The 26,386-nt window shown below is 39.0% G+C and overlaps 1 protein-coding gene across 6 annotated transcripts in view; it reads right to left on the bottom strand.

Moving 5' to 3' along the window:
- The window catches only part of ARHGAP28 (Rho GTPase activating protein 28), a 177,277-nt gene that overhangs the window by 23,833 nt on the left and 127,058 nt on the right, over nucleotides 1-26,386 (bottom strand). For all 6 annotated transcript variants that reach the window (XM_037805924.1, XM_037805925.1, XM_037805929.1 and 3 more), the window contains 6 exons: nucleotides 18,342-18,429; nucleotides 14,665-14,804; nucleotides 12,183-12,348; nucleotides 11,987-12,078; nucleotides 9,722-9,799; nucleotides 3,622-3,784 (listed from right to left, as the gene is read on the bottom strand). In XM_037805924.1, coding sequence (XP_037661852.1) covers nucleotides 3,622-3,784; nucleotides 9,722-9,799; nucleotides 11,987-12,078; nucleotides 12,183-12,348; nucleotides 14,665-14,804; nucleotides 18,342-18,429 — 727 coding nt within the window. The remainder of the gene's footprint in view (nucleotides 1-3,621; nucleotides 3,785-9,721; nucleotides 9,800-11,986; nucleotides 12,079-12,182; nucleotides 12,349-14,664; nucleotides 14,805-18,341; nucleotides 18,430-26,386) is intronic.

Genomic DNA, 26,386 nt, shown 5'->3' with positions numbered 1-26,386 from the left:
AAACAGAAAATCCACAACCAGCTGTTCTGAAAATCTAGAGGACACCAGAGAATCCAGGCTTTCATTTGTCTCCCTGTATTCTCCCCAAAATGTCACTGAAGAGTTTCTGGAGGGAAGCATCATGTTCTAGAATCCCTGAGGAGTTCTCAAGTTAAAGGAAAATCTCTGTTTATACTCACTGGCTGAAAGGCAGTCAGCTGCCTACAGAGTTACTTCATTTTAGAGCAATTGGAACCTTCCTGTGACAAGCTACTAGGTTACAGGTGGTTTGTGCTCACTAGAGTTAGGAGGAGACAACCAACACAAGCTTACAGAATCACGTGAAAAAGGAACAGTTCAGAGAAGTATTCAGAGGCTCATATCATATGTTTCAGCACAATCCTCAGATGGATTATTTAGGTGCTCATGACAAAGATGTAAACAAAAATGATGCAGGTATGGGATGTTACTGAAAATGTCTGATGCACATTGACGTGAACTTGCCTGAATAATAGGACCTCTTAAGAGCACATCTCAGCACAAAACATTTACGGACAGAGAACACATTATTTTAATGCACAAATTGAAGGCTAAAGGCTATGCATAATCTTCCAATGCAATAAAAAAAACAACAAAAAACAAAACACACAAACATCTAGTTAAAAGAAAAGAAACACACAACAGATGCAAATGTAAGCCTGGGACCTCTGCATTTCCTTCCATCAATTTCAGACAAATTATTACGTTTGCTTTAAAATTAAAAACCTACCTTGTAAATAAACCATTTTCATTTTCCTCTGGAAACTTGCCTTACATTGTTCTGTGTCAATGGTTTTGTAGTTAACTCATTTATTGCATCCTACTTGAGAGCCTTCTTTTTTTTTTCCTGAGGTCATTATTTCCCCAGAAAGTCATTAAGTTTTACATGAGAGTGTCTAATATTTGATTGATGAACAATTAGTCCCTTAATTTTATGGGCAACTTTTGGGCCAAGTTTGAAAAGAAAAAGTAATTACGCTAGTGGAAAAGACTCTCTCCCCTTTGAATTCCGTTTTATAGCATAAAGAGAGACAGCTTAAACGCACCCATGCGCATGCTCACGATTCTCCACTGCAGAAAATCATGTTACATCTAGAGCAAACTTTGGGTGGCAAAAAAGGCCTTTTTTCCCCCCCTACTGATAGCAAACCGGAATTTCTGAGTTCCTTCAGGGTTGGCTAGTATCAAATCAATCACCTGCAATTCAGTATTTTTCACTTTCAAAGTCATACAAAAAAATGTGAACTCCTTTGTCAACCTTTTCAGGATATGTTCCAGACCCTCTCCTTTCGATGAAACATGATGGCTGCCATCAGATAAGGAATGAAGAACTTAAGGAAAATTGATTTATTATACATTTCTTGAACACAATTCTGGTATTAGAGGCTTGAATCTTCCTCGTATAATTCCATAATAGTAAAAACAAAACTAAACTCGGTGGCTCCAGATTATCTACAGAATTTTTTAACATATAAACCCCAGATCAAGGGGAAGCTAATAATCTTACAGTCTGTTTCCAGATGAGCAAAGTTTACAGAAAAGTCCAGGGCTTTGTGACTTGTAAAAAGAAAGGAAGGGAATTCTACTTCTGGTATGATTGAGTAGGCTCTTATCAGACTAACCCTTTTGGAAGTAACAACTATAACTCCATACAAAATACAATAAACAACCACCTCAGACACTGGAGGGTAAACAGCAATAGGAAGCAGGTTCCAGAGAGGAATGTAAACTTGGAATTAGGGTACGGCACAGTGAGAGGGTCCCAATTTTTTAGATTTTAGTCTGAGGTCAGGTCACAGTGTGTGCTACACATGGTGGCTAAAACTCCACCTTAGCAGCCTTTTTGACAAAAAGGAGAGAGCCAGAGATGACAGGCCCCTAATTCTGGCATAAATCCCACCCAAATCTCTGGTTAGCCCAATGCATGCATGGATTAGCTCAGCTAAACTAATGAACTGAGACTTGAGCTGCTGTTAAGTAAATTGCTTGCTTAAAAAAAGAAAACACTTTGGAGAAATATTACAGAATCCACAATAGTTACAACGTCCAGGATGTAGTCCCAAATTACTTGGCATACAAAATGATAAGAAAGTGTCACCCATTCTAAAGGGAAAACACATTCAACAGAGACCAACTGTGAGATGACCCTGATGTTGGACCTAGCAGAGAAGAATTTTGAAGCAGTTATCATACCTATGCTCAACGATGCAAAGCAAAGTATACTTGTAATGAATGAAAATATAGACTATCTCAGCAAATAAATAGAAAATATTTTAAAAGCAAAAACTAGAAACTCTAAAACTGAAAAATACAGTATCCAAAATAAAAAGAACAAAGGCAACTAACTCTTTCTTTCTCTGCAAGTTCCTCGCATAAAAGAAAAACACTGGGTCTTACAAAAGAAGGGACACTGGCCACAGATAGTATATGAATTAAGAATTAGGAAAGGCCTGCCTTGCCTATCATATTCTCTTCTTCGAAGACACAAAGGACTGTTTCCTGCATCTGGGTTAGTTGAAAATTATAAAGATTTGGAACCTACTAATTTTTAGGACAAATTATGTTATACAACTTAGGATCTGACTATTATTTTCTTTTCATTGTGACTCTGAAGATTTTTATAGTGCTGATAAACCTGGAGAAGGTTGTAAACTGGCAGACACAGATATCATTGCCAGGCTAACACATGCAAAAAAATAAAAAAATAAAAAAATTTGTGGCTAACATTTTTAAATTAATGGTTTTCCCACAAAAGCTTGGATTTTGGCTCTCAATCCTACATGGCAACCATTTTCGAGAACTGAGCAATGGCTGACTGCTTCAGATCAGGCAGGCTCTCTCTAGTCTATTTACCATGCTTGTACAAGTTTAGGCTTGTGATCCCTGAACTCCTCATATTAGTAGTCAAAACCACTACTATCTAGCCCCATTGCACATTTCGACTTTTCTTAATTTTTCTCTAATCACATCCTCTACAGTATTCATCCTCTATGTTCAAGCCATGCCAAATTATTCACTGACTGCCAAACACAACATACATTTTCCAGTTTCTATGCATTTACCTAAGTATCTCACTTAAGGCTTGGTCTACGTGGCTTTGTAAATTTCAGAAACATTGTGATATTCTGAAAATTAGGTTCAGAGACAAGTATCTTCTTTGTAGTATTTACTGCGAGCTGCATCATTATGTCAGATTCAAGGAAGGTAGGGATCTCATATTTTTTGAAGGACTGTCATACACTAGGCACTGTTCAAGATGACTTCATTTATTACAACAACCCTGACAAGTAATTATAATTGAAGCTCAGAGAGGTTTGACTGCATGGCTAATAGATGGCTGAATTCAAGTCTCAAGAGCTTGGTCTTTCTGCAAACTCTTGCTGCCTTAAAATGATTATAAAGCCTTCTTAATCATATCTACCCAACTTAGATAAGACAGAGGTGACTATTTACCATCAGACTCTCTATTTCAGCAAGCACTGCCAGGAAACAGCACATCTGCGCCATTATGCTCACATTTGATTACACCTATCTTTTCAGTTCTATGCCACTTTATTGACATTTTGTCTTATACAGCATTCACTCTTAATTTCTTCCACCTACTTTCCATTAGACTGATGAAGGCAGGTATATATTCCACAGGGAAAAGAGAAGTGGGGAGTTCTCGGAAAAATGCTTTCAACATCACTGCAGCTTCTCTATGGCACATTTTGTCCCATTTAAATTTGTCGGCATTAAACTTGGCATCCAGTTCTTCACGGTATTGCTGCAAATCAAGGAAAACAGTCATTATTCAATAAATTTTTACCACACGACCCCCTTTTTCCACTTTGGAATCTGTTACTACACCAACTATTTTTGTAAATGGACTGAATCCTTGAAAAGCCAATATCTACTGAGCCTAACTTTATCAACAGGATTAAGAGAATTGAAATCATTATTTCTATATGAATTTTTAAAAACTACTTTCTAAAATAATTTTAGAATAGTATTGATTTTGAAACAATTTGCTAATTCTACATAAACACAAACATAATTTACTCAGATTATAGCTTCATTTTTGGGGTTTTGGCAGAAAACCATCTATTCCCACATGATAAACGTCCCACTAGATTTTGACAAAGCTTCCATTTTTCTTTTTCCATGATCCCTTCCTCCACCCTCTTCTATTTCCAAATGAGATCAAGAATGTATGCCTCTCGGCTTGTTCACATACAGAATGAGAAATATCCCAATAAAGGAGCTCTGAACTCACTGCAGAATGTAGACCAATGATATCTTCCTGGAGCAGTGACAACAAAATTTTATGTCAAGACATACACATGTCTTCCACATGTATGCATGGTTGCCCAATTCTTCCTAAATTTTGTATCATTGTACAAATATTTAAGAAAAAAATCACTATACTTCTATAGTTCTACTCAGCTTACCTGTTCTTCACTGTTAATTCATCTGATTATCAATGCCACCCATTCTCCACATTTCTTTTTCAAACTTGAACTCACTTTCTGCTTCTCTCTTGAACTACAAGGTTTACCTACAGCTGGCAGTGTAGACACTTCTCTGAGTGACACTAACTGCCCTGAAAAGGATATATGGAAAGGTAATTCTGAAGACTCCAGCTCTTTAAGGCCTCTGTGTTATTCTCATAAATAATTCCAGCCTTGAACATGCACAGCCAGAGTTAATTTTCATACGTGATCGTTTCCTTCTGAGGATCAGCTCAATAACCAGCCTAGACATAGACACCCCCATTGCTACCAGAACCTGCTAAATAGGGTGATCCCTGGAAAGGCAAATCACTTACACAAACTTCTGCTTGCTTCTAACCAGCCCCTACTGATGACATGAAGAGAAAATTTTCTTCTTGTCATTGAGAAGCTTTCAATCGAACAGGAATAATACAGCTGACCAAGCAATGTGTTACTGATAAATGCACGTCAGATAGCATTTAAGCACATGTCTAAAGCCCTCCGTAGAATAAAAGCGTTAAGAGGACAAGCTGGGCCCTGATAAGAGATGACCTCCCTGCCTTTAGGATCTTGCAGTCCAGTGGCAGGACTATTTCCTGAACTAAGAAAGATCACGTATGGAGTCCTAGGGGGGCAAGAAAGAAGAGACTCAAGCCCTGCTGGGGTCAAGTCTGAGGAAACAGAAGAAGAATACTCTGGGCACAAGAAAGTGCTCACTCAGTGACACAAAAGCAAGGAAACCCATGTATCTGGGAAACTCCAATTAGCTCAACGCTGCTGGAGCACGGAGGACCAGGAGGACAGCAGAAAGTGGGATGAGGCTGAAGAAACAGATAAGAGCCAGTCCTGAGGGGACCGCCTCATTCTGCAGGCAATGAGGCAACATGGAAAGTTTCTAAGCCAGGGTATGACAGAGTGAGATTTATCTTTTCTGACAGCCAGATGGAAACATGATTTGGGGGAGGGTGGAGTGTGGCGCTGGTGGGGAACAGAGCGAGAGACCAGGAAATCAGTTCTAGCTGACGCCAGCATGGCTGGCGATGGATGATGGACTAACCTGGATAAGTGGCTGTGGGATAGAAAGGAAACGAGGGACTTGAGAGATGTCTAGGAGGTAAAATTCTTAAGCATCTGTGATGGATTAAATGAGACTCGGAGGGAGAAGTAATAGTCCAAGATGATTCTTGGATTTGTAGCTGGGGTAGCAGGCAGGGTGGTATATTGTTAACTTAGAATAGAAAATATTTTCCCATCTGCCTGGTACCCCTGCCATAAAGCAAAGGGGACACTGTTTTAAGTGGGCAGGAGGTAACAGTGAGAGCGGAATAATTCAAATTAATTTTCCACACACCTCTGCCAAAGGAGCTATCTGAAACCCTGATGGCCCCATCCTTTACACTTGGGCAAATAATCATAGTAGTAGTAGTGCTGCCTGAGAGGCAAACGGGCACCAGGATCTAGGGCAGGCACTGCAGCCAGACCATGTATTTATTCCAATCCCACAACTGACAAGTTGCATGGCCTGTGCCTCCCGTGTCTCTGTTGTATATTGTGGTACTGAAACCCCCTGACAGAGATTAGATCAGATTCGATATGTAAGGCTCATGGGCAGAGCCTGCCTTCCAGTAAGCACTCAGCAGGTGTTGGCTGCTCCCAGTTCTGCGATAACTGTGGTGGGTGAATCCTGGATCCCACAGACACAAGCTCTTCTTAAATCTGCATCCCTGTGTCTGTGAACCCATTGTAAACAGGCTGTTTTAAGGATGCTATTTTTATTTAAAGAGTGGCCCAACCAAACTCACATGGGCTTTAATCTATATTATTGGAGGCCTGATAAAGAGAAACCCAAAGCCGGAGTTGAAGAAAGCCACAGGGAGAAGCTGGAAATCAACGGAAACTGAAAGAGCAGGAGAAAGGAGAGGACATTGCCATGTGACGGGAGGCGGAAACAGAAGCCAAGGAACCCTGAGCATTGCAGCAAGCCAGCACCAGAAAGCTACAGCCTCCCGGGGGAAAGCACAGCCTCACGGATGCCTTGAATTTGGACCTCTAGCTTCTGAAACCATGAGACAATGAATGTTTGTTGTTTAAGCCAAAACCAGGTTGTAGTAATTGGTTACAGCAGCTCTAGACAACTAAGATAACAACCTTCAGTGTTATCACTGTGGGAAACCCTCACGTGTATAAGGTGTGAATATTTGGGTAGCGCTATCACCTCATCTTGTCTGGAAGGCCTGCGAAAGACAAAAATGATAGGAAAAAAACATCCTCTGTTTTGATCCAAGCACATTGTGGAGCAAATGAGCAGAGCTGACATTTCAGTGGTGGCTCCAAACGTGGAGCCAGATAAACGAGGCGCTGAATTTACCTCACCAAACACGGAGAAAGTTTAGAGGTGAAGGAAATTGTGTTTTCTGTCCAGTGTTAATGAGAACACTAGGTGGGCTGGAAGTCACATACTTAAATATCCTCCCAGCAAAAATACCATCTGCTTCCCTTTCTGAGGTAGTTTTACAAAAATGCAAATGGCTGGCCTGCAGCCTTAAAAGCTAGTTCAGGAAAGGAAACCAATAAACCAAGTAACGTAATTATAAAACAGTTCGACCTGCCTTAGAAGAATTGAAGCCAGTCAAAAAAGCAAACCTGCCTATCTCACAGTCCACTGTCTTCCATAAAATATATTCTCTAGTGCCACACTCAAATTTCTGACATTTTTTGAAAAGAAATTCGTTGGAAACAACAAAGCATTAATTCGGTTTCAAATGATCAGTTGTAGGAACTGGCTCTGCAGTTGTTCGTGTCCTGTTCAGCTAAACCTGGAAGCTTCTCTCACGCTGCCCTCCCTGTCGTTCTGGCCACACCGCCAAAGCACAAGCCCAGGTTGGGTTGCTCTTCAGGGCACACTGGAGGGCCCATGGTGACCATGTCATCTACTTTGCACAATTAAGTAAACTATCATGAATTTTTAAAACTGTCCTTCCCCAAGCGCATTACTAGAAAAAATAGTTTAGCAGATAAAATTACAAAAAAAAAAAAAAAAAAAAAAATTAATGTAAAGTATGAGCTAAGGAAAGAAAGAAAGACCTATTTAGTGTATCAAGTTACAACTCCTTTCTAAGAGCAACATCTTCCTGTTTCTGTTCTGCCTAAGATTTCTTTCACATCTGCTTTCCTGGAGCGCAAATAATGAAAACATCTGGACTGCATTTTTCCGACTAACAAGTGATGGAGTATGTAGGCTGAAGCTACATAAAACCGATTAGGGGAGAAGAGGGACTTTTACTTAAATGTGGTTCAGGAATGTGTGCATGTTTAAGAATAGCATCTAACACTTGGAAGGAATTAGAGCCCTTGACAAGCATTTTTCAGCCAAAGATTAGCCAAAGAAAAGTAGCTTCTGCTATGATGTTCAACTTTATGCATGCAAGAAGCATCGTGTAATGTTTTCTCCTTTGGATTATTTAGAAAAGGGGAGTTTTAAATCACCTCCACCAGGCTTTTCTCACACACATGCACACATACACTCTCTCTCATACACTCACATGCATGCACAAATAGAGCTTCTTAATTATGCGGGTAGGATTAGTGGGATGCAGTCTGATTCTGATTAGGAAATTCGTTTCTTTAACTTCATTTTGGTTCTCTGACTCTACAGACACAACCAAAGACTTATCCAGAACTCAGGAGAGCTTACATCCTCAGATTTAGAATACATTTGGTCCAAAATGTATCTAAGAACCATACATAGGAGAAACGGAGACAAAAATGCAGATTTAATTTAGAAACTATAATCCTCAAGAGCCATCAGGAATTTGCCTGCCTTCCGAACTAACTTGTGCCAGCGGTTAGGGACCTCCTCTCTCAGGGCCTTCACTGTCCCGCCCTGCCCTTGTCCCTTCACGTGGTGGGAGAGCCGTGGAGCATTGCTCAGGACTCCCTTCAAAAAGGAGCTTGCCATTCAGCTGCAAAAGCTGCAGAGAGCCAACCCTCCCAGCTGCCAGTGCCTTTGGATGTGCCTCTGCTCGTGAGCCAGGCTGCGTCCTTCATGTCCAGGCCCCAGTGACCAGGTACGGTGGGATTATTGGGGTCTGGCCTCTCTGCCCGTTACAGGCTTCTCTGAGGGGGGGGGGGGCTCCGGCCTGCGTCTCACTCTGAGGCCTTCGGGGCCCAACTCTGCCTCTCCCCTTATTGACTTTCACGAACGTTTCCCCCTAAGAATCCTCTTCTCCTCCTGATTCTGCCTCAGAATCTGCTTTCTAGAGGATCCAGCAAACACAGTCTATTTCACCTCAGTCTCCATTTAGTGAAACACCTTGTCGCATTTCTGTGTAAAACTCTGATAGAAATAGAATTTCCTAAAATATGTACCCAAATGAATTAATGAAATGCTTTTTTTTTTTTTTTTAAATGCATTTCCTTTCAATAGTTCTTAAGGCAGACAGGTCTACAGCTCCCTCACTGTGAGAACTTTTTCTCCTGTATTCATCGTTTAAGACTTCTCAGGCTTTTATGTCCAGAACACAGGGCCTTCACTGAGGGAAAGGGCAAGCTACTTGTCTTGTGTGCCCACTGGTAACACACAGCAGGTATGTGAATTGAAATCTACGAGAAAAGCATTTCTCTTCTAATGATTCTTTCTTTTATTGAACTGCAGAGAGTGCCACCTTCTAGAAGTACGAAAGCAAAGAAAAAGGATTCTGGTTGCATGGGTGGTTTCATGTGTGGAACTTAACATCACCTTAAATGGAATTGGGTTTTGGAATTGCTGAGTAAGTATTCTAGTGGTTATGGCCACTGCTACAAATTTTTTCAAAGGACTTTCATTAAAAAAGGAGAGCCAAAGGATGTTTCCAAGTTTACAGCAAATGGTAATGGAAATAAGGTCTCATACTGTCAGCTTAGTGAATTACATGATCAAGAGGAAAACTGCAAACTAAAACGTTTAACCCACAAAAGAGCGAAGAGACATTTTAACTTTTCCAAACTAAGGATGAGCAGTAACTTTTGAAGGTGACTTGATGTGTTGTCTCATTGTCGGTGGTTTTTTATTGTTGTTTTCATTTAAGAGGATGCACACTTGGGCTCATGGTACAGGAGAACACCAGGTGGGGACCACTGATGGTGTCAAATGAACAATGTTGACAGTGACAGCCACCTAGACACCAGAGGCCAATATGGATGGGTTCAGCTGGCTTTGGACTCTAACTCAGAAGAGAGAAAATATTTGGTACCTTGACTTTGGCAGTACACCCTGAGAGTCGGAAAATCCCTTCAGACTCCAGACCGGATTCTTCAACTTTATCAAAAAACTAGAAAGCAATGATAGATTGAAAACATAAATACCTCCTGGAGATTAAAAATAAAAACACACGAAATGATGATGACGATGATGATCCATAAATTACCGAGCATTCATTCTGGTACTAGAACACCTTATTAAATGCTCACAACCACCCTAGGGCGTCAACACTGTCCTCTACTTTGCAAAGGAGAAAACGGGGGCTTCGAGCTATTTCAGAAGTTTCATAAATAGGCTGTCTTTTACCACTTTAGGATCTGACTTCTCCCTGTGCTGAATTACCCCTAAGAAAAGACTCTCAACTATCATTAGTTGCACCCACTCCCAGCTAGAAGGCCAAGGGGTTAGAAATGGTAATGGTTGGTAGCTCTTATGAGCTCTCATGGCGATGGTAGTGACAATAGTCATACACGTTAGCATTTATTGTGCACTTACTGTGTATCGGGTACTATTCCGAGCACTTTACATGCATTAACTCATTTAGTCCTCGTAACAATCTTATGACGGAGGTACATTATTATCCCCATTCTACAGCTGTGGAGACTGAGGCACAAGAGGATACGTAACTGCCCAGAGGTCACACACAGTAAGCAGGGGATCCAGAAGCCATGCCATTTTCCCTTCAAGTAATGGTGGTAGCTGCAGCTAAGGCAGTCCTTTTAGGAATGGAGAGAAATAAGATATTTAGGAGGAAGAATCTCGTCCATTGAAAAGACTATTCTACAGAAGTGGAACAATAGCACCTCAAGCTGTCTTATACGAGGAGCAACTAAAATAAGTAGTAATGATGGCTAACATTTCTTACGTTGCTAACGTGAGATGAACGCAGATTTGGTATGACTAGCATTTATTGAACTCCCATTAGCCAAGGTCTATGCTAGATTTTTGTACCTACATAATAATATTAATTCCTCTATCAAAACTTCTTGGCCTTAGATTTCATGGGCTTTTCATCAAACTCCGTCCTTCACCTAAAGAATAAAGGGCATAATTCAAAGAAGGAAAAAAATCTTGGCATCCCCATGGATTTTGGATCCAGGTGCCTACTGTGTTCCTGCCCTCCCTGTCTCTTGTCTGCAAGCTCCCAGGTGAGTTACCGGATGTTCCTGTGCCCCTGTGGCCTCATCAGTAAAAGGGAGACAATAACACCAACCTCCTGAGGCTGCTCAGTGCCACTGAACATGACGTTACATGGATGGCACAGCCCAGCCCTGTGCCAAGGAGGCACTGCACGGACGGCATCTGGGCACAGAGTGTGGTGCCAGCGTGTCTGGCTCCTGGTTGCCACCCTCTCTGCTCCCATTGCCAGCCACCAGTTGCCTGACGTGAGGAGTGGCTCAATTGGTATGCAAAATATAGGAAGGCAGAAGAGAGACGCAGAATTGTGAGTGTGAATAAGGTACCTGCTTCCTCAGACACTATTTTTATATATCACTTAAAAACTCATTCGAAAATTCACCAAAGTTTGTGTTTAGGGCTTGAAATTTTAATTGTACCACGTTCTCTGATGTAAACCAGTGTGAACTGCTGGCTGTAAAAAAAAAACGTGACTCAACAGCAAATCAGCTAGTCAGCAATGATAGCCTCAGAGATATTCATGTATTTTACTTTAGACAGTATCGTTTTCCCAACTCCCTTCGAACAGAACTTTTCCCTTTGTGTAAATGTGCCCTGCCTTCCCAGTCATGCTTGAAAAACTAACAAAATAAGCTGATTTTTAGACTTTATTGAGCTTTGTTTGGAAAATAAATGATTACACGTACACATTTTAAAGTCATCCAACCTATAGTGTATCTCAAATAGATATTTCTGTGAAAGGTAAATGTACTGCCAATAAAATAAGGTGATCTTTTATCAAATACACCCACAAACACATATATGCACACAAATAATATTTGATAAAATATTGAAAAATAAAATACAAACAAAGGCAGCCAAGTAACAGAGCTTCTATGCCCATCACCTGATGCTTCTGTGGCCAAACAATGTAAGAGTTTCCAAAAGTGCATTTATCAGGGCCAATGGGTCCCAGTGCTTGTGGGATGCATGGAATAAAGTTGAAAACCACCAGGAGGCCCAAGTCCTAATAGGGCTTTAGCATCTTTATAATTAAAAGAACATTGATTAGTGGCTTTACAAAGTACCAAATCACCAGCAGGGACTCTACTGAGTCCTCATCCATTTGCATTCTACTCACTTTTTGCAATACAAGGGGAACTTTTGCTCCAGGGTCTTTCTTCCGATCATTCTCCAACAGGACTGTAAGTGGAACACCAAAAATGCCATTGTCTGCATTGCAAAATAGCAAAGGAAGAAAGGGGAATCAGAAAAAGCAGCCACGTAGTCCAATCTGTTACGTGCTAAAGTCAGAAGAAAGCAGTCTTCTTCATTACCTCGTCCCTTTACTTTTTCTGTTTTGTTTCTTCTCAGCTGAATTCCAAAGGCATCAAAAAAGGCAGTCAATTCAATCAGAGAGAGATGGCGGATTTTCTTCATGTCCTCAACAGACAGATCTCCTGCTTCAGTTAAGCCAAATCTGGTTTTCTGAACAATGAATTTCTAAAATACATATGTAAGACAATTATTTACTTATTATGGCAAAGGGACAATTTTTAGACCTTCATTCAATGGTCACCTGGAAATTCTGTATCTGTACAGCAAAATATACTACTTGCAAAAAATTTCTGAAGAGCATGCTGCTACACAGAAAGATATCACAGGTCTATTTTTAAAACACTTGCAGATCAACGCCGTGCTAAATTAGAAACAAAAGAGTGGTCTGAGACATGCTGTACCACTCTGCACATTACAACTGTGAAAATGGTCCACTACCTGTGAGGCTCAGGTTGTACTGTGCGGCCTAACCAGGAACCACGTGCAATGTACTTTTAAAAGCCACAGATTGTTCCTGCATAATATCCACAGGTATAGTTTGCTATCGGAAACCTGGTAATAAAAAATGCTAAGGTAGAATTTAAATTCAAAGCTTTAAATAAATATTCTCCACAGGGAGTTTTTCAACTATATATCCATCCATCCATCCATCCATCCATCCATCCATCCACCCATCCATCCATCCACTCTTGCATTAATTCATTCATTTATTCATTCATTCAACAATTGTTCCTTGGAACTCTAAGTATTTAAAAGTTAACGTAAGGTGTGGTTCACGGCATAGCTTGTGCTATTAGATGCTTAGGTATTTTACCTTCTTTCTAAGAGCAAGGTACCATATAACAATGTGCAGCAGATTGAATTAAGTATCCCCAGAAAACAGCATGTTCTTGATATTAATTGCATTCCTGTGGGTGTGAATTCACTGTAAATAGGACCCTTGAGGATGCTATTTTCAGTTAAGGAGGAGTCACTGAATCAATGTGGGTCTTCATCCTGTTACTGGAGCCCTTATGAAGAGAAAGCCACAGGGAGGAGCTGCAAGCCAAGGGTCAGCAAGAACCGGAAGAGAAAGGAGAGGACATTGCCATGTGATGGGGAAGCCAAGGAAACCAAGGATTGATGGCCAGGAAACGCTACAGACAGGGGGACCAAAAAAGCCTCCTGGTCTACAAAACCATGAGCCAATAAATTCCTCTCATTAAGCCAACCCATTGTGTGGTATTTGTCTTAGCTTGGGGAAACTAAGACATAATGATCCATAACAACAATATAAACAAGAACCAAAATCATTTCTTGAGCAATCGCCATGTGCTAAACCCAACGCAGAGCTCCTGGTGTAAGGCTGGCCTGCACCCCTGCACCCTCACTGAGCCAAACTCCAGGAGGAGATGCTCTGAGGAGGTGATTTGGGGTCCAGAGCCCACTCTTGGATGATTCTTCCCCAAAGAGTCAGTGGGACTCAGCAAGAGTGTCTGCTGAGGGAACAGGAAGGGTTTTGGAATCTGACACACTTAGGTGTAAATCTTGTTTCTGCTCCCTCTTTCTAGCTGTGGGGCTGTGGACATGTTACTTGGCCTCTCTGGGCTTCAGTTTCCTCAACTGTAAAATGGGAGTAGTCTTCAGCATCCACTTCCAACAGGAACACCCCGATGCCGTTTCAGGTGGGTGGAAAGCACTCAGCGAGCACTACTGGTCATCCCTGCCCCGTCCTCCTCTCCATCATGCTATGGGTGGGGGGTTGGCTGGGAATGGCCCAGGCTGTCTGCTGCAAAGGCTTTCCCCTTTAGCTGTGAGCTGCCTGAGCCCAGCTCCTCATGCCTCCAGCTCTGATCAAGATAGAATATTCAGGGCTCCACATATGAACACTTCAAAAATGCATTTATTGTGTAGCATATGTAGCATATAAATCAAAGCAACATAAATCCTATATTGGGCTTTCAGGATTTAATTTCCTGGATATACATAAGGAGGCTTTCAGGATAATGAAATATATAGCTCTACTTGCCTGTCCCATATTAGAATTATAACCCTTGAATTTGTTTTTGATGAATCATTTGTGTCTGTCCTATGAGCCCTCACTTCTTGCTGCTAAGACTGTAACTGTCTGCAGCAACCCCTCTCCTATGTGGCTTCTCCAGGCACAACAAGGTATATAAAGCTAGGGCCTGCATTGACCTATGAATAAAGTAAGAATACAACATACATGAAAGCACACAAGCCAGGCAGAAAATCCCATTTTATCAGTAAAACAGAATTCAGGACACACCCTCACCACTCTTTACCCAGGGCTGCCATGTGCAGTCAGGAAGGTTGCGCACTGAGCAACAAATGGTGCCCCCTATCCTGGGGTTGTGCAATACTGATGCCTGCCCCCTCCCACTCCTCTGGTACACTCACAGAGAAATTTTCTACAATCCTACTTTTGTCCTGTGGAGAAGTCAGGAAATTACTGGAATAATCATGAAAGGTTTTACTCACAATTAACGCACAGTCTTCTTTCTTAATATCTGACTTCTTAAATTTATTTCTTTTGGGGGCCTCTGTAACCATTTCTGAATAAGATACTTCAAAAGACAGTTCTTCAGCCTCGGGTGGAATGTTCTTCTCCAGATAATCATCTGAAAAAACACAAGATGTACAGCATTTAACATGCCAGTCAGTCAATCAATACCATTTACTGGAAAATAAGCACAAAGTGAATCTATAAGCACATTAGAATGTTTGACTCCAAGGAAAAGCATCAGACTCCCCCAGTGGATTTCAGATAAACAACTACGTGGTCTCATCAGACTTCATTTGAATGAATTTCTATCATCATTACTCAAGCAAACTTTCTTTTTAATATGATTTTTTATTTAGGACTTTATGTGTCATGGAAGTCACTTGAGGATTATTAAAGGGAAATACAAAACCAGGGTATTTCTATATAGTCTTATGATGTTAAAATTAAGTCCATTCAGACTCAATGTCGTCACTCTTGGGGAACCACAGGAGGAGAGGATGTGAGTCCCCACAAGAATTCTTCCTGTATTTCACTGCTTTTTTCTTTTTTCCAAACTGTGAAAAATTTGCCTCTAAAGATTTGCTCAAATTAAATTTGTTTTTCCTGCTAGATTTTTTTCAGGTGAATTAACCTGAATTCCTATAATCTGATATTGGTTAGCTGACCTTGTACGATGTACGTTAAAAATGAACTCAGGTTAAGATGGCAAATTTTATGTTAAATATATGTTACCTCAATTTAAACAAACAAACAAAAAAGAATGAGCTGAATGGGTTACAAGGAATATCTATATAAATGTTTTTCTTTAAGGTAGTTTGAAAGTTAAGACAATAGATCCCTTGAACGAAAACAATAAACCCAGAAATCATTTAAGCAATCCAAAACTCTGATTTCTGATTAAGTTTGTGGTTTATCATTTTGTTTCATTGCCTGGCAAAATTGTTAATATGTAATATAAAGAATCATTTGATTTAAAAAAAAGAACTCATTCTCTTTACCCCTCTCCTATAGATACTAACTAGAAGACAACCGAATACAATAAAAATAATCAAACGCCTAATTAATCATACATTAGAAGCTGCATGAAGAAATTTATAAATCAACAGATTAAAAAATTCTAAATAGTAATGTCAGTCCAAAAAAAACAGAATAAATGGATACAATTAGAGCCTAGAAAATGGCAAAGGGAGAATTCTGATTTTCACTCTTTATACAGAGGCTGGTATTCAAAACAGAGGAAGATGGATTATTAAGCAATCCTCTGAGTTCTTAGGGATCTATGGACAGGTTCTTTGGAGAGGAGAAAGACCAATGCTCCAGAGCCCAGGCCTGGGGAAGATGCAGACTTCTATCTTCCAGCAGCCTGATTTGAACAGAAAAACAGTAAATAGAATGACACAATAATTTCTGGCAAATCCTTTTCTGTCAATTTTTTTTGGGGGGGGAGGGGTGGTTAACAGCTTTATTCAGATATAACTCACATATAGTATAATTGACCCATTTAAAGTGTACAAGTCAATGTTTTTTAGTTTATTCAGAGTTGTGTAACCAATACCACAAGCAATTTTAGAATACTTTCATCAGCTCAAATTCTTTGATTTTTGAAGCTTATTGTGAAAGCACATGCTCTGTTGTTTAAGAGATAGGCATACATATTCAGAGAAAACTTCCAGAAATCACAAAGGTATGGCCTGAAGAGGCCTCTTTCCTACAAGGAGTATCCAATATTCCACACTGAGCCCATCTAGAGAGCCAGCTGTCTGAGGAAGGGGCCTAGTTAAAAATCTAACCCTGTAAAGCCAGAGGGTGCAGCCAGTCAGTCAGCGGATGCTCAGTCAGTGGAATGTGGAAGAAGACGGAGAGGCCAGGAGAGGCTGCCATGTGCATTGCCATGTGACAAAGGAGCCCAGGACCAAGGGTGGCTGGCAGCCAGTCCAAGAATGCCACAGTCTTCGGGGAGAAAGCATTGCTTTGATGACACCTTGATTTGGACTATTCCTAGCATCAAAGCCATTAGAGAAACAAGTCCTTCCAGGTAATAGGGGCTTTATCGGAGAGACAAAAGCAACTGTGGCTACATGTATCTCAGAGAGACGGTAGCTAAAAGGAGCAGGCCAGACAATAAAGTTTGAGGAAAACCAGGGCCAAGAAATGATGTCTTTACTGGAGGAGATCAAGACCCAGCAAAGTGCAAGATTAAGTACAATGTAAGGCAAAAATCTTCTCGATGAGTTTCCAACCATTGAAAGAGATAGCTTCAGTGGTTCTCAGGGAGAACATTAAAACAAAGAAGCAATGGAAGACTTGAGAATATGAAGAGGTAAAATGGAATCCAGGTATCCCTTTGAGAGTAGACAAGGAAGGAGATGGTAGGAGCTGGTTCTGGGGAGGCCAGCACCTACAGGAGAGCCCTGAAACTACAACGTGAGGGCTGCGACAGCTACATTTGATTTAGTTGAACTTGGGCTTAACAGTGTGTCTAGATTCCAGGAAAGCTATCAATACTGGACCCTACTTTTGAGGTAGAGTTAATTCCCAAAGTTTACAAAGCTGCAAACACTGCTAAGATGCATTTTACTGCTTTTAGCGATTTCATTCCAAATTTGATTAAGATGCACAGAGCAAGAAATGTATGATGGACAATATATCTGTATGCACGTGAAAAGGAGAACAAAGGGTGAAGAATGGTGAAGGACACCAATAACTACCCGTGTCTTTTCTCATTCATTTGAATATAGGTGTGAGCCAGCATGAGACTTAGGCAGATTCAAGATAAACTTGATTACACTTGTTTTTGTCTTGATCTTTTAAAATGACTTCAGTATTCCTCTGAAAGAGGATATTTTCTCAAATTCACAAAACTCCTATTGCACAGAGGTTTTCTTTCTGCTTTTTGATTCATATTGGATAATCTTATTTTGTACTTCATAGAAAGAACTGTGCTTAAAAAATTAATACAATAGAAACTCTGCTAATGTGCTATCACTGACAAAATGCTGTTTTAATAGCCTGCACTCTTGGCATTGCATTTTACAAAGAACCTACAGACCAATGAAGAAATAAATCTTTAAATACAGAAGTAAAACATCTTTCCTTTTGGAGTAGACACTTCTCATTATCAGTTTGGAAAATGGTAGAAAAATATGCCATTTGTATGCTACCAAATCTTGCAACAAGTTCTGTATTAAGAAGGTTGGTGGGGTGAGGAATAAATGCATTTCATTGAAAAAAAAAAAGAAATCAAACGCTCTAAACTTGCATGCCCCAAGTCACTTTGGTGTTGCACAAATTTGAGTAGTAATGAGGGATTCCTGGGGGTGCCCTACTGCCCGGCTTACTTTTAACTTTTAAGCAGATCCAGATTGCTTGGGAAGGAGGTCCCAAATCAAAGACACTACCCAAGTGAGTGGTTTCTAAATGACATGGTGGTGGTGATGGAGGAAAAGATTCTGCTTCCAATTTGGTGCAATTAATTTTGTATGTGATAGGATGTGGCATTTGGGGATGAGTAAGTGTTGGAAATGATAGAGTCGCAATGGGGAGAAAAACACAATTACCTTTTGCTTTTAGAAATTCACTGCTACCTGTACTGAGTGCCAGAACCAGAGAGAGAAGACACAGCTTGTATTCACTAGGAGGTCATCTCACTCACCCTGCATTGCATTCTGAACTGGCTTCTTTCCAGGGTCTGCTGCTCCATTAGAATGAACTGGAATATCTGGAAGAGCTTCAAGTATGGACTGTGGGGCAAGGGAAGATGAGCAGAAAAAGTTATCATAAATACAGTCCACCCACATTTCAGTCTGATTTATTTTCTGCAGTATACAAGTTCTTTTCACAAAAAGTAATTTGTGATTCCTAAAAGGCCTGCTCTGGTTCCCACCCCCACTGCCACCCCCATTCCCCCTTTTTTTCCCTGTATTCAGTTCAGACCTGTACAGCTCACACATTTTCAAAAGGGAGCTACGCCAAGGTCAAAATAACTGCACCACTTTAGTTCTTAAATATTTGCCATCGGTACCTTTCCCAAAATGTACAACTTACAATGCTTGGTGTCACATAATTTGATCACTGTAATATCATTTGTTATCCTGGATGCAGTTGGTCACACATTTTGTTCTTGAATTCTAACTGCGTGATGCCATAGCTAGATGGAGCTGGGCTGCTTGAGTTCTGACACTGGCTCTACTACTGACTGAGCAAGTAAATAGAATTCTTGGTTGCTTAGTCTCTTCCTGTGTAGAGTGGAGATGATAATACATTTCAAGGGGCATTTATGGAGACTGAATGGTTTATTCTGTAAAAATCACGTAGTACAATTACTAGCACACAGTAAGCAACAGATGGGAGTTAGCTACTATTAATAATGTAATATTAACATATTAATTCCTTCACTGCAAAATACAGACTAACCATAACTGCTAGAACATTAAGTATCTTTTCTAGTTCATTTTCACCTTTCAATTAATTTGGTACTTTCTTCATTGAGATCCTACCAAAACAATGAACTGCCCTGCAATATTATCAGAAATCAGTATTTATTTTTGTAGAGCCCTACACAATGAGTACTCAGGGCTGGATAAATACTAGTAAGAAGTTTATACACAGATCCTGCCATATCCACCAATATAAATTTAATGTGGGAGTTGTTATCTGTGAATATGTGTGAGGGTGAAATCTGCCATTCCATCAGAAACCTTTTACATGCCTTCACACTTAAATCCGTTCTTGGGTTTGAGGCTAGAGATCTTTTTTTCCCCAGAGCCCAATGTTATTTTGTTTCTTTTATTCTCATATTTATTTAGCAGTAACTGAACACCTGTTTCATGAAAGATCCTTTACTTGTATCTGAATTCCACAACGGAGTCTTAAATTCTGAGCTCCATGTTCTCTTCCCTTCTATTGTTTTGAAAGGAGATGACACACTTGTAATTGTGTGAACAAGATTGTGAATATTTGGCCAATTCTGAAAACACAGATGCCCAATTCCTAGTTGATAGCAGAAAGAAAAACAAAGGTGGTCTGAGACCAAGCAGCTCATTGTCAGTCAAATTTTTAATGGCTCCAAATATTGCTACAGAGTAAAGATTAGCTGTACACCCAAATCCTAAAAAGGTGTTGACAACTTTTCCGTGGTTTCTTTAAGTTTTCAACAGAGAAATGCTTTGTCAATCTTTGAAATAACTCAACTATAGGAGAAAAACACTTCTGAAAATTGAGAGACTTTTTGTTTGCTTAGGGCTTGAAGCTGATAGTTTGGACACTAAAGTCAAAAGAATTTCACTTACTTTAATCTGTAAAATGGAGAAGTGTTGTCTGATGAGTTGATTTAACTGACCCATAGCCAGACTACTGTATTTAATGAGTACCTGCTCTTTGTAATGATAATTATTCTGGGACTTTCTGGGGTGAAGGGGAAGTTTGAGTTGTGAAGCTTCCTCTTAATACTTAGAATGTAATAGAGAACAGAGTAACACTTAATGGGACATTATTAAAAGATGAGTCACAGTTAAGAGTTGATTTCTGTAATATAAATTTTAAGTGTTACTGGAATAGCACTGGAGAGGAAAGGTTTCACCAAGAAGGTTTCCATTGAAGAGGTGGTTGAATTTGAGCTAGAATCAGGAATAACAAAAGGACAGAAAGGCAGAAGAGATAGGCAAAAATATTCAGGCAAGAAATGGAAGTAGAAATTTTAGTTATGGAAATACCTGAAACATTTTAGCTCCAGGGGACTATGGAGAGACTGGTTTGCCAGGAGAAGAAACAAGGTATTAGAAAAATATGAGAAATAAATTAGTCAGGAGAGTCAGCTAAAACTATGGAAGGCTTTGGAAAGTCAGACAGAAGAGTTGAGATTTAGCACCATAAGAGTTAAAAAAAAAAACAAAACAAAGCAAAACCAAAACCAAAAGAGCACTCACTTTTTTTTAAATTTTTTTATTGAGATTGTTCAGATACCATACAACTATCCAAAGATCCAAAGTGTACAATCAATTGCCCACGGCACCACCATACAGCTGTGCATCCATCGACACAATTATTTTTTTTTTTCAATTTCTAGAACATTTTCACTACTCCAGAAAAGAAACAAAGACAAAAAAAAGGAAACTCACATCCTCCCATACCCCTAACCACTCCATTATTGATTCATAGCTTTGGTATAGTACATTTGTTACTGTTGACGAAAGAATGTTAAAATACCACTCTCAGTAGTATATAGTTTGCAATAGGTATATATTTTTTCCCTATATTCCTCTCTGTTATTAACCTCTAGTTATAGTGACATACACCTGTTCCTGTTCGTGAGAGATTTCTAATATTTGTATAGTTAATCACAGACATTGCCTACCACAAGATTCACTGTTTTGTACATTCCCATCTTTTAACCTCCAACTTTCCTTCTGGTGACATGCATGACTCTGAGCTTACCCTTTCCACCACCTTCACACAACTTTCAGCACTGTTAGTTATTCTCACAACATGCTACCATCACCCCTGTCCATTTCCAAATATTTAAGTTCACCCTAGTTGAACATTCTGCTCATAATAAGCAACCGCTCCCCATTCTTTAGCCTCATTCTATATCCTGGTAACTTATATTTCATGTCTATGAGTTTACATATTATAATTAGTTCATATCAGTGAGACCCTCCAATGTTTGCCTTTATATGTTTGTCTTATTTCACTCAATATAGTGCCCTCAAGTTTTCTTCATCAACCCGTTTCTTTTATGATGGTTTTGTTCAAACACTATACATTCTGTCCTAATCGGTTCCCCGTATAGTCATGTATTTACGTATTGAGCACCATCGCCACTCTCTATATAAGGACATTTCTTCCACAAAGACAGAGGAAGAGTCAAAGAAGGCAGAGAGGCAAAATAAAAAGGCAAGAGAAAGAGAGAAAAGCAAACAACAAACAAAAAACTTGATAGCTAGAGGTGACAAAAGGAAAGACAGCATTAACCTAAAGTAGAATAGTCAGACCACATCACCAATGCCTGGAGTCCCATACCCTTCCCCTATTCCCCACCCCCCCATACGCACTTAGCTTTGGTATATTGCTTTTGTTACATTAAAGGAAGCATAATACAATGTTTCTGTTAATTCTAGCCTCTAGTTTGCATTGATTGTATTTTCCCCCCAATCCCACCCTATTTTTAACACCTTGCAATGTTGACATTCATTTGTTCTACCTCATGTAAAAACATATTTCTACCTTTTATTGCAATAGTTGAGCATCCTAGGTTTCCCTGAGTTACACAGTCCAAGTCTCTATCGTTTACCTTTTGTTCTGGTGTCCCACATGATCCCAGCCTCCCTCTTCCAACCATATTCGCAGTCATCTTTGTTCAGTGTACTTGTACTTACATTGCTGTGCTACTATCACCCAAAATTGTTTTCCAAACCTCTCACTCCTGTCTTTTCCTTTCTGTCTGCAGTGCTTCCTTTAGTGTTTCCTGTAGAGCAGGTATCTTGTTCACAAACTCTGTCATTGTCTGTTCGTCAGAGAATATATTAAGCTTTCTCTCCTATCTGAAGGATAGTTTTGCCAGACATAGGATTCTTGGTTGGTGGTTTTTCTTTTTCAGTATCTTAAATATATCACCCCACTTCCTTCTTGCCTCCATGGTTTCTATTGAGAAATCCACACATAGTCTTATCAAGCTTCCTTTGCACGTGATAGATCGCTTCTCTCTTGCTGCTTTCAGGATTCTCTCTTTATCTTTGATGTTTGATAATCTGATTATTAAGTGTCTTGGGGTAAGCCTATTCAGATCTATTCTGTTTGGGGCACGCTGCATTTCTTGGATCCATAATTTTATGTCTTTCATAAGAGATGGGAAATTCTCATTGATTATTTCCTTTATTATTACTTCTGCCCCTTTTCCCTTCTCTTCTCCTTCTGGGACACCAATGACATGTAAATTCTTGCTTTTCATTTTGTCTTTAAGTTCCCGGAGACGATGCTCATATTTTTCCATTCTTTTCTCTATCTATTCTTTTGTGTGTAGGCTTTCAGGTGCCTTGTTCTCCAGTTCCTGAGTGTTTTTTTCTGCCTCTTGAGATCTGCTCTTGTATGTTTCCAGTGTGTCTTTCATCTCTTGTGTTGTGCCTTTCATTTCCATAGATTCTGCCAGTTGGTTTTTTTGAACTTTCAATTTCTACCTTATGTATGTCCTGTGTTTTCATTATACGGTTCATCTCTTTTGCCATATCTTCCCTAAACTTTTTGAATTGCCTTATTATTAGATGTTTCAATTCCTGCATCACAGTTGAAGTGCAAGTTTGTTCCCCTGACCAGGCCACAACCTCATGTTTCTTGGTGTAGGTTGTAGTTTTCTGTTGTCTAGGCATGGTTTCCTTGGTTACCCCAATCAGGCCTAAGAGCACTCACTTTTAAAAGCATGGGAGTGACACAGTGAAAGTAGTCTGTCAATAATAGTCTTTAAGTTTGGAAGTAGGGAGGTTGAGAGAAAAGGCCAGAAGCTTGGCATATATAGTTTTAAAACATCCATTCACCCATTAAAAATCATAGTAAGATGAGTGCCATTTTAGAAATTTGTATTAGCTATTTTAATTTATTTCAAACATAAATGCCACCCGCATTTAAAACTGTCTTTCCTGGCTTATCACAGCATCGTGCCATTTCCTCCGAATGTGGCTGACCCCAAGAGTCTCCCACTGGTGGCGTGGGACAGGCAGTGGTTTCCCTCCCCCAAAGCTTGCTCTGCTGCCCAAGTTGCACTGAGTTTGATTAGAAAGTAGAATATGGGTGGAAAGGGATGACTATTTTGAATTCTAAAATATAAAACTTTAGTTTTATTTGCTTTAGCTTTCTCTTAAAACTAGAGGTTGACTAGAGTTTTCTGATATTTCTCTCATATTAAACACCATACCAAACACTTTCCAAGCTCTGTTCATTCCTTGCAGTAGAACTGGTTGACTAAGATGGTATTTCTGACCTCTCTGACAGGCTGCTTGGCTTCTCTGGTTTCATGGAGTCCGTGTTATAATTCTGTGTCCTAAAGCTGTCTGTCAGGAGTCAGCAGAGGAATAGGGTCCCCACCTTTCTCTCCTGCCCCTGAGATCCACATCTTGCAAGCACTCTGCTTCTAATTCCCCAAAGATGAACTTAAATAAGCTACATTCACCAACAACAAGGCAATATATTTTGAAATTAAAAAGACAATAATCATAACAAAATTTATCCAAATACGATAATATCTAATGACACCTTGGGTTAAAAAATAAATCCCACCTGAAATCATAAGCTAAAAGTTAAAAGACTTATGATAAGAGCATTGATATCAAACACCCATGAGAGTAGCCAAAGTATTGTTCAGAGATGAATTCTTAACCTTAAATGCCAACAGGAAAGATAAAAAATAAATGAAATGTTGCTAATCCCAGAGATTAGAAAAAATCATCCAAGTAGATCCAAGAAAGAATGAAAAAATTAATACAATAGAAAAAAGTAGGCTTAATTAAATAAAGTTAGTTACTCCTCCAAAACCATTGCCAATGTAGGCAACGATTTACAATTCTGATTACATTAAAAGATACAAATTTTAGGAACAAAAACAGATAATTTAAAAATTTTACACATAAAGAGATGTATGTATATAAATGTGTATACATACACATATTTATATAAATTTATAACAACATTTTTTAAAATTCTAAACGAACTGGTTTAGTTGTTTAGTAAAACAACTAGAACAAGCATACATTGCCAAAATTTATATAATTAGGGATAGAAAAGGATATAAATCCTAAACTATATCCACTGAAAAATTAGCCAAAGCTTTATGCCTATAATGATACCAGGCCTTGGAAGTTTCACAAACAAATCACACCACAAATTTATACATTATAAATTTTATATATTATATTTACACCACAGTTTAATAAATAACTCCGGAATACTGAAAAAGATACAAAATTCTCAATATATTTGAAGAAAGATGAGCATAACCCTACAAAAACTATATATATATATACATAAGTGCAGAAACAGCTATACACAAACACAAACACACACATACACACACATATATGCCAATCCCAATCATTAGAACATTAGATTAGAAGTTAGAAATACTAAAATAGCAGTGAGTCAAGTTCTGCAGTGTAATAAAAGAATAAAAGAAAAAAACACAGTAGAGTTTATCCAAGAATGAGATTATAGTTTAACAAACAGAAAAACCTATCAATGTAATTTCCTAAAGTAATTGATAAAAGAAGAAAAACAACATTTTTGTTTTCTGGCTGATGAACAATCATTTACTATGATTCAACCTCCATTCCTGGTTAAAAAAAAATTAAGAAGCTGAGAAACCTAAAATAAATATTCTACTTAATGATGAAACATTGGAAGAATTCCTGAGAATATCAAGAACCTATCAAAAGATGCCCATAATTATTATTTGATGTTGCAAGTGATTGTGATCGGTCCACTAAGACAAGGAAAAAAAATAAGAACAATTATTTTAAAAACTGAGTAAATCAAAAGTTATAGTATTTGCAGGGGATACCTACAAAAATTATAAAATCAAATAAAAAATTCTTAGAAGTTGTTGTTTCAGTGAGGAAGCTATATGAAACAGTGTTGTCAGAAACAAATGAATTTTCTTATATATCTGTAAATGCAAGCTAGAAAATATCATGGAAAAACCTGCCATCTGAATACCAATGAAAACTATTAAGTTTCTACCAATTAACCAATGAAAAAGGTGTAAGACAAAGAAACATGAAATTTTACTGAAGGATAGAAGATATAAATAAATAAAAAGGCACAACCATTGTTTCTCCATGGCAAGACTCAATATTTATTACACCAATTCCTTCTCTTACATTAATCTTTAAATCCAATGACATTATTAAAGCCCTAGCAAGATTTTTTATGGATGGCCATAGACTTATTCTAAGTTCATCTGGAAGAAAAAAATTCTGAGAAGAGAAAAGAAAATTTTGATAAAGAACAATGATGAAGCATTTACCCAACAGATTCCAAAAGCCAAACACAGGGCATAAAGGCAGCCTCCTGTACATTTGGGGATTTCAGTTCTGCTAGAGGGCATTTTAAATGTGTAGAAAGATGAAAGACTGAAAAAAGAGAAAGATATTGGTCAAGCCAAAGTTATCCTTTTGGAAAAGATAAAGTGAAGTTACCTACTTTATTTCACTCCACAACACTATTTCCAATGTGCAAGTTCTTGGGGTCCTTTGAAGTCTTAGGGATGACAGTAAAGTGTCCCTGGGAACTTACCCAAGCAGGACAGACTTTACAGGCTTTGTGGCCAGGGTCCCTGAAGTAGAAGCTTTTGAGATCATCTTACTGATTTACCAAAAATCCTGCCTCCTAGAAGAGACTTGGGTACCAGACTGGGGTGCCTGTGTTCCTACTAGCCAAAGCACGGAACTTAAACTACACTCACCTCATGGTAAGACATTCTAGCATACTCTCAGGTATTCTACAGGTGCAGTAATGGTTAAGTTGGCATCTGTGGGTTACTTTAGCATCGAACCATTCTGAGTAACATTTCTAAGTAAAGAAATTCTGAATAACAAACAACTCAAAGTAACTCAAGTTTGGGACTGGTGCCAGTGAGATTCTTTCACATCCAACAGTACTAAAACTTTTGTTTATGTCATTATTGGCATTTCAATCTGTTTTCCGGAAAAATAAAAA

This window comes from Choloepus didactylus, chromosome 16, assembly GCF_015220235.1.
Source record: "Choloepus didactylus isolate mChoDid1 chromosome 16, mChoDid1.pri, whole genome shotgun sequence".
Taxonomy (NCBI): domain Eukaryota; kingdom Metazoa; phylum Chordata; class Mammalia; order Pilosa; family Megalonychidae; genus Choloepus; species Choloepus didactylus.
Note: the sequence above shows the minus strand (reverse complement) of the source record. Positions and strands in the feature narration are given on the sequence as shown.